The sequence below is a fragment of the Camponotus vicinus genome, unplaced genomic scaffold, assembly GCF_025532165.1.
Source record: "Camponotus vicinus isolate PSW18456_S1 unplaced genomic scaffold, iyCamVici1.0 SCAF_6, whole genome shotgun sequence".
Taxonomy (NCBI): Eukaryota; Metazoa; Arthropoda; class Insecta; order Hymenoptera; family Formicidae; genus Camponotus; species Camponotus vicinus.
Genome location: NW_028141978.1, coordinates 19,782,069 through 19,791,795, shown reverse-complemented (window position 1 = coordinate 19,791,795; position 9,727 = coordinate 19,782,069). Strand labels below are relative to the sequence as shown.

General features: G+C 41.7%; 1 protein-coding gene across 1 annotated transcript; it reads right to left on the bottom strand.

The window, feature by feature from the left end:
• Nucleotides 1-335: 335 nt before the first annotated feature.
• On the bottom strand, nt 336-8,336 carry LOC145973832 (uncharacterized). Its single transcript, XM_083103406.1, has 4 exons — nt 8,133-8,336; nt 3,084-4,204; nt 2,766-3,002; nt 336-414 (listed from the first exon to the last, which is right to left on the bottom strand). Exons 1-4 carry the CDS (start codon nt 8,334-8,336, stop codon nt 336-338), a joined length of 1,641 nt encoding a protein of 546 aa, XP_082959532.1.
• Between the last annotated feature and the right edge of the window lie 1,391 nt (nt 8,337-9,727).

The window sequence follows — 9,727 nt, the reverse complement described above, 5'->3', positions numbered from 1 at the left end:
GTGTGAAGGTCTATGGTCGTGTTTTAAAGGCTCCACCACTGTTTCCGGAAATGAAATTTTGCATAACTTGCTTTCCGGGAATTTTTCACCGGCATCAAGTAAAACCTTTTTGCCAAATGAGTTTTGCGACGGACCCTTCACTATGGAGCACTGCCGAAGATGTAAGAAGGTGATAACAACGGTGCAGCCCATCGATGATTGCGATGAATGTTTTCCAATGTACATATGTGTGTACAACATACTGAGCAGAACTCATAACATGAGCGAACTCCTGGTACTACATTTCGATATGTATGCGCTTAATTTGATCAAACTGCATTTTATATCACCTCCTTTTACTGAAAACCCTGATCGAGACCCTGAAGATCGTGATAACATGCTAGAACCGTACATGTAATTGCAGTTATTAGCAGCCTGTACATAGCAGGTATTATAATTATAATTATTATATTATTTTTAAATTTTTATTACTATTTCTTTTATTAGTATAACACACACACACACACACACACACAAATGTATTCATTAACACATTTATAATAAATTTATATTTTTATTGTAGAAAGAAACATTTATTTATACACCTTTCGTTGCGCTCCCATCCTTTGGCATCTCTCTCTCTCTCTCTCTCGCGCGCGCTAGTTGTATGTCTCGCGATATCTTCGTTACGCTCTCTCTCTCGCGCGTTAATCATAAGTCTCGCGATATCTTCGGCATGTGTCATTGTTCTTTCACGCTATCTCTTTCTCTCTCGCACTTAGATAGAATAAGTATAGTAATCTCTCTCTCGCATGCGCTATGATACAAAAATGTACACGGTTAAATAATTTTATATTTTATAAAGTTATCCTATAATGTCCCCACACACACACACACACACGGTAGCATATCGGTGGTTTCGGGTACGATACACCGCTTGTCATCGTACGGGCTCAGAGCAATTTTCGTCTCGCGAATTGTGTATACTTCATGCAATTTAGATCTTATACAGGACTGTTGTCTCGTCATTTCAATCTCATCGTGCAAACACCGCGTGTAATCGTCGAATGTTACCGCGACAACGTTGCTCTTGACGCCTTTTGCCTTTTTTGTGTCTGTCTTACCATCGACTCGTTACGCGTACATTTTTGCTCTAAGCCCGACGAATTCGGTCATTATCGCACCGTTATTTTCATCCTTCATCAAGCCCGGCACTTTTTTATTCACGAGCGGTATACCGTACGCATTGTTCGCAGCATAATCGCTCGTATCGAATCTAGCGATATCGCGCTTCATGTTCTCGTACACATCGACGCACTCGACGTGATATATTAGATGTCGGTGTACATGATCTTACATTTGTCGCGATACAGGGGAGACATGTACTCGTGGTGAAATTCGTACAGACACTCTTTCGATATGTCGAGTATGCACATACCGACGTGTGTGTAAATTGGTTTATAAAATTTTACTTTCAATTTGCGCAATTCTACGGCGATTAAATTTTCCGAAAAAACGCTTCGACTATGGAAATTTGGTTTGGCGATCATCGCTTCTGCGCCGTATCGTCCGTCCCACTTTGTTAATAATTTTACATCGACGCGATTACGCACATTTTCCATCGTTTTGCCAAATACCGCGTTATTCATCAGTTTATATAAATTTTTTTCAAAATCATTTTTCGCAAGTGTTCTAAACTGTGTATTTAATTCGATATAATTGCGAAGCCACGGAGATTGTGTTTGGAACATTGGCTCAGACCACCGCGTATACCGCGTTCGATAAACATGACCATGTCGATGTCGGTAAGCAATTCGAACGTAATCTTTGTATGCTTCAACATGGCATCCCACGTGTATCCGGGGAGAGTATAGTAATACGCGGGGTCGAGTCCGTAACTTTTGATGCAACTATCGCGAAAGTTTTCAAAAATATCGGCTAATAACAAGACATCGATTTTCAGGTACAAATCGCTATATTCGCCTAGCGTTCGAATGGAGAATCGCGTCCAGATATTCTCGGCGTGCGCGTAATCGCTCTCGGATATAGTTTCACCGGTCAAGGAACTGTAAAATGATTCGCGCGGTGGTAAACATGTATCTTGCAACCTATCTACAGAGTTGACGTATTCGTACGGAAAGACGCCTTTCCGTGTTAATAAACTGAAATTTTCTGCAGATAAATTTTGAAATTTCGATTTTAAAATTTTGAGTTTGTCTTTGTCTAGATAAGATGCCAATTTGTCGAGACTTGCCGTAAGAAATTTGTACGAATCGATGAAGCGTAATTTTATATGATTTTTCCATGATTTTTTTTTGTCTTCCTTAAGGTCAACATTTTTCGTAAACGAAATATATTTTTCCTTGGTTATCGGAAGTAATTCGATTTCCCCTTCGAACGCCGTGGCTATATCCTTGATAATAAAATGCGCGTCGTAACCGGATAAATTGTGAAAGACTATGGGAATGCAAAAAGATTCTTTGTAATTTAGATTGCAATTTGAGTGCGCGGGACCCCTATATCGCCCGGTCAAATGACAATGATCGTGTACACGCGTATCGTCTTCTTGCGTAAACAATTTTTCACATATATGACAATGCGTTGCACTGTGAAATTTTTCCCACTCTTCGGATGTTAAATCTACCTTGGGGACATTTGTTGTTAAAATAGTCTTAACGCGAATTGCTAAATTTTTAAGTTCTTCAGTGAACCACGAAACGCAATCGGCGCTATGGTGAGAATTATAAACGGATAACGAGTCGTCGAACGAACAATGCATATAATACGCTATGCTAAATACTTGGTGATGTTGGTACACATTTTGTTGTTCTTCCTCCTCCATCTTGGTCAAAACGCATTCCAAATCGGCATAGATCACAAATGGAAGCCGCTCTTTCCTCGTGTTGTTGAACTCGAGCCACTTGTCATTGTCGCTCGGCAATCGGATAGCGCATTCGTTCATCTCCCCGCAGTCGACCATGTGTGACTGCAACTTGTCGTTCGAACTAAAGTAATGTAAACATCTGTAAAAAATATTTAAATTAAAGATTTATGCAATGCATTATATATTTTATAATTACATAAACTATTTAAATTATACGTACCGATCACAGATATATCTTTGACCGTTGTGTTTTCTCAACTGTGAACTGACAAGTCGCGATAGATTTTTGATCCATGCGAAATGTCCGACGCTGTTACCGTCTTCCACGTACAACAAGTTGACGTGCTTATCTCGTTTCTGCTCCGAAAGACGTATCGGAACAATGTTGTTCTCTTTCTCGATGCTGTACATGTTGATCGAGATATTGTTTGTAAGTTCAAATTTTTTTAGTTGGTTCAACGTCACTGGAAACTCAATATTTTGTACATTTAACACCGTCGTATAGTGAGGATATGAAGATTCCCGATTCGTGTCTCTTTCAACGGGGTATAGAGCGGCCACCACTGCCCACGCGAAACACGCATTGTCTCTGGATTGCACGTTAACCACCGCTTTCTTCGCCGTAATTTCTCGCGGCAATTTAATATAACATCCCGCGCGCATAGAATTATATTTATTTACATTAACAGTCAAATTCTGTATTCGCGACAATGCCCAACCACTATCGCGTTCCTGAAATTCTTCCAACGATGCTAGGGTGGGCTCGATAATGCGACGCTCGTACCACTCGTGTAAATCGGACGTGCGAAAGAGTTCACAGTTTCTCGTATTGATACTTTTATTCGCACGCTTATCACCCGACACAAATTCACCGTTGAATATAGTGTTCACTTTTACACTGTTGTGTGTTTTTATAACGTCTTGCACTTGCTCGAGCACGATGTCTTTGGCATCCTCGAGAAATTGACGAGGTTCGATATAGTTTGTGTTAATCACAGCACCGGTCAGAATACGACTATCGAACGCGGTATCGATCTCTCGCCAAACGAGTCTTTCCGCGTTATTGTCGCCGCTGTAATCACCACCGCTGGGTATAAACCGTCTCTGCAATCGAGTCTTTGCACCTTCGAGTCGCGCGATTTTAGTCACCAGAGACTGTCTACTTCCGATCGAGAGTCGCGGACGCTTGACACGGCTGCGTTCTTCGAGCTGTTTGATAAATTCCTCGCAACGCTGCAGCCATGCAACATACTCGCCCAAGGTGGCAATTTGGCGGGACTGCTCCACCAGGTCGCGTTCAGTCTGCTCGATGTTTTCCATTTTCTTCCTGTCTTTTTCACACTTTTAAAACACTACGTCACAGTTTTCTATGGAGCACTTGCAACAAGTAATTGCTCTTTTCGACCGATCTATGCGCTCTCAATTCGTATTATGGTTTAACACGGTAGCAGTCCTCAATATATATTTCGTCCAACCCTTTGTTCCTATTCAACGTATGATGAAATTTTCTCCGAAACGTTGATAAGCGCCACTTCCAAGATCCCCATCCCTCAGATAATTCTTCGAAATATCTATCGTAGTATTAGATATCTGTTTATAAATTCCAGCGGCCGAGTATCGGCGCTCGTAATTCCGCGTATGGGGGTGATACCGCCAAAGAAAAGGTAATCTTAGCAACCCTAAGATAAAAGATATCGTAGTATTAGTTATCTGTTTATAAATTCCAGCAGCCGGACATCGGCGCTCACCGTAATGTAATATCCGTGAAGAAACATGTCCCGACGCGTTAGTCAGCCTCAAAATCTAATCCTCTTCAAAGGAATACCGTTGTTTATATTGTTTATAAATTCGCGTGACGAGTAATTCAATGCGAGAGAGAGAGAGAGATAAGGATACGTCAAACGGAATAAATCTAGAATTACTTATATTGGGGGTGAGGGGGTGAGGAGGGGGGGAATACCGCGAGAGCTGTTACTTATATTGGGGTAAGGGGGGTGAGGGGGTGTACCGGGGAGAGCTATTTTGTTTGCTAAAACATGTCCCGACGCGTTAGGGTATGTAATACAATATTACTTATCATTGCGATAACCGGGTATGTAATATAATATTACTTATTCTTGCGATAACCGGGTATGTAATATAATATTACTTATACTTGCGATAAAACATCCAATTCTCCTTATATACATATTTCATCTAATTCTTTCTTATCTTTGAAACAAAGGCGCAAAGCAGCCGAACATCGGCGCTGATACGCGTTGCATTCCTTCCGAGAAAAAATCGTGGAAGATGATTCTGGGGGTCGCCGTTTGTTTATACTGTTTATAAATTCGCGCGACGAGTAATTCAATGAGAGAGAGATAAGGATACGTCCAACGGAAAAAATCTAGAATTACTTATATTGGGGGTGAGGGGGTGAGGAGGGGGGGATACCGCGAGAGCTGTTACTTATATTGGGGGAGGGGTGTACCGGGGAGGTCCCCCCGCACGACGTCATTACCCCTCCCCCGCGTGACGTTATCACCCTCCCCCGCGTGACGTCACCACACCCCCCCCGCGTGACGTCATTACCCCTCCCGCGTGACGTCATTACCCCCGCGGTTCCCCCCGCCCCTCACCCCCCTGAGATCCCTGCGTTAGAACTCCCCTTGTATACCTACTCGTAAACTACCATGTTTGACGAGATTCCAATGTCCAGCGCAATTAGCGGATAGATCGGGAGTAAGATCAAAAGCGAATAAAGTATATCCTTTGAAATAATCGTCTCTGCTTATAGAATTTTCTTCGTTCAAAAAATGAATACCTGTTCCCGAAAAAAGCGTTTGATAAGCTTCGATGTAAAGCGGTTCTTCTACGGAGAAAACTGGTTGCAAAGGTCTACTGAAAATTTGCGTGCCATCGACGTACAGCGAAAAGAAATTAGTAGGGAGGAGGGGCCGTTCCGGAGCCACTTTTTCCATTGGTGCGAGAGAGAGCGCCGTAAGAGCGAGAGAGATAGAATGATATCTGAGGGGCAAGGTGTCGGCAGAGGGGAAGCGTGGGGGGTAAGTAGGGCGAGGGGAGCCGCTCGCCGTCGGGTGGGTAAACGGCGCGAGTCGTGACGTCACGCCGCGGGGGGTGGGCGCGCGTGGCGGAGGGCGTGGCGAGGGGGGAGGGCGCGGGGGAGCGAGCGGGTCGGGGGCGCGATCGAGACAGCGAGCGAGAAGGACGGAGGTAGCGCGAGCGAGAGGGGGATGGAGCGCGCGTTCGTCCTTAGATACGACGCGTCAGGAGCGTCCCTAGATACGGCGCGTTAGGCGCGCGCGATAGGCGACCGCGGATGTTTCCGTCAATTTGCGACGTTCTAGTCGCGCGCGCTTAGAAAAGAGCGATATGCGATAGGCGACCGCTGACGTTTCCGTCGGCTCGCGTTGTTTCGGACGCGTGCGAGGGAAAGATAGAGATAAAGTCGACGTTAACGAAAGAGAGAGATAAATTCGACGTAAATTGAGGAGAGAGATAAATTTCATGTAAAATTTTTATTCTGTTCGATTCACGTTACATACATACATACATAGGTATATAGGTCGAGAGCGCGAGGACAAGGTCGTATTCGTATTACATCGTTTATTCGTCGCACGCAAAGCTGCCAGATCTCCTCCGCAAGCAACATGCAACACGGCGTGAAGGGGGTAATGAGGATGTGTAAGCGTACGTGTGAGCTCGGCGCTTCGGCTAGCTTCGGATAGTAGAAGAGGACAGAATACAGTCTTCTGTCTCCTTCCTACCAAGCTGGCAACGAAAGACGGGCGACGCGCGACGCTGCTCGCTTTTCGATATCTCAATGCGTGCGACAGCGTTAAATGTTTTTCCCTTATTGCTTTTTATATTACACACATATTTTTTGACTGATAAATATTAATCTATTAAATATATTTTTTAACTGATAAATATATTATACATTTATCAGTTGTAAGAAAATATCGATATATTTTTTCATGTGAAAAATTAAATGACAATTCTTATAAACAAATGTATATATATATATATATATATATATATATATATATATATGTATATATATTCATTTTTAAGAATTATATGATTTGATTTTTTAATATGAAAAGATATATCATAATATTTTCTTACGATTAGCTAATATATATAATATATTTACCAGTTATAAAAATATCTAATATAACAAGCTAAAAGAGAAAAACGTTTAACGCTGTCATACGTATCGAGATATCGAGACGCAAGCAGCGTCGAAAATTTATATGCTCGTTATATATCGAGCGGAAAGAAGCATAGCGTAGTGGGTAAGGCGCCTGATTAGTACGCTGCCTGTCGCTGGTTCAAATCTTACCTTTGAATTTTTTTTATCTTATTATTGTGCTATATATTTTTATTATTTTAACAGACAAATTAGTATTTTAATTATAAAATATATTTAAAAATCATTGAATTAATATTTTTTTATGAAATAAACATTTATTTATAGTTCTCATTGCATAGCAAATAAATTAATTCAATGATTTTTAAATATATTTTATAATTAAAATACTAATTTGTCTGTTAAATTAATAAAAATATATAGCACAATAATAAGATAAAAAAAACTCATTGGTAAGATTTGAACCAGCGACAGGCAGCGTACTGATCAGGCGCCTTACCCACTGCGCTACGATGTTAATTGACAATTCGTTCTTTCCGCTCGATATATAACGAGCACATAAATTTTCGACGCTGCTTGCGTCTCGATATCTCGATACGTACGACAGCGTTAAACGTTTTTCTTTTTTAGCTTGTTATAATACATATTTTTATAACTGGTAAATATTGTTGCGCTTGCGGCGACGACCTCGAGATACGCGCGCACGACACAACCGATCGGCACACGCTAACCACGCGGCACCCGCGCACTCGTGAATAATAACACGGTTTAAAGGAACGCAAGAACTTTAATAACTGAACACAGGATTATTCACAACACAGAGAACACGGAACATTGATAACGATAAGCCGCGGATCGAAACGCGACCGCTCAGCTTGACAGCTGGCTTCCGACTCAAATGACGGCTGCTCCATCAACAATTCCTTGACAACGAGATCTTCTTCCTCTTTCAAGACAGACTCGACCGCGACTCAAACCAGGGACGTAACACTTGCCCTCCTCTTCGAAAGATTGTCGTCCCGCCAATCACAAAATGGCAAGTTTCTTCAGGAATCTGATCGAATTATAGTTCCCGATGTGCTTCCATGTTCTCCCTGAACTGCTGTTCCAGGTTACCGAACTGCACACCTTCTTAGGACCAAACGACTCCAGTGATTCCACAAATTTCCTCCAAAGACTAAAATCTTCAGGCCAGAGGAGGGTATCTTCCCGTGGACCCTCCGTTCTCTCAAGAGAACTTCTCAGGCCCCTGCCTCGGCATTCGCCCGAAGACTCACGGGAAAACCACGGGTCAAAAACCGTGGGTGAGGCAGCCTTCATCCCTTCCGGTAATCGTCGTCTTTCTCTCTCCTTCCTTAACCCTTCTTTCTTCCTCGTTGTCAAATTCGGAATTATCACCAAAATTTCTTTTCCTTAAACAACAAAAACAATTAAACGAGTAACAAGCACCAAACTTTTTCATTCAAAACTTTCTTTTCGGGCCTCGGATATAGAACCATTCCCTAATCAAAATAAATTTGGGAATCCCTCCCACAACACTTCGAGGATTACTCTACCAATTACAATTCATTCAAAGATAATTAGAACCAATACAACCATTATTAAAACAAGCACCGGAAATCACGAATACTGCCATCCAAGCATTCTAATGAAAGAATTAATCCCCTATCCAAGATACATCCGTGCCCGCCTTAACTTACACACACCAGTTTATTTAAAATAAATTCTTTAAACATTTCAATATTCTTTTACAAACTATGCGGATCTGATCGCGTGCGATCTAGCCGCTCCTACAAAACTATAATTATTTTTTTTAATATTGGCGACTTAGCTGTTTATTCGAGATTCTTTCGCTCGTTTCTACAGTCGTCCGCTGCGCAATCATTGAATCGGGCATAGTTGCCCGGAGCGTGTTTGACTTCGCTGATAGTCCGGGAGTCGCAGCTCGTATCCTCTTCCTGATTGAGACGCCCGTCGCCAAATCTTGCAATTCTGTCGTCGCCATTTTCCACACGAAATAAATTTTCGTCTCAGCTCAAAGCGTCAACAAGATCACAGTCCGGTCGATCCCGGACGAGCCCCCAAAATGTTGCGCCCGCGGCGACGACCTCGAGATACGCGCGCGCGACACAACTGATTGGCACACGCTAACCACGCGGCACTCGCGCACTCGTGAATAATAACACGGAAGAAACGCAAAGGAACGCAAGAGCTTTAACTGAACACAGGATTATTCACAACACAGAGAACACGGAACATTGATAACGATAAGCCGCGGATCCAAACGCGACCGCTCAGCTTGACAGCTGGCTCCAGACTCAAATGACGGCTGCTCCATCAACAATTCCTTGACAACGAGATCTTCTTCCTCTTTCAAGACAGACTCGACCGCGACTCAAACCAGGGACGTAACAATATATTATATATATTTGCTAATCGTAAGAAAATATTATGATATATCTTTTCATATTAAAAAATCAAATCGTATAATTCTTAAAAATGAATATATATACATATATATATATATATATATATATATATGTACATATGTACATATATATATATATGTATATATATACATATACATATATATATATATATATATATATATATATACACACACATTTGTTTATAAGAATTATGTCATTTAATTTTTCACATGAAAAAATATATCGATATTTTCTTACAACTGATAAATGTATAATATATTT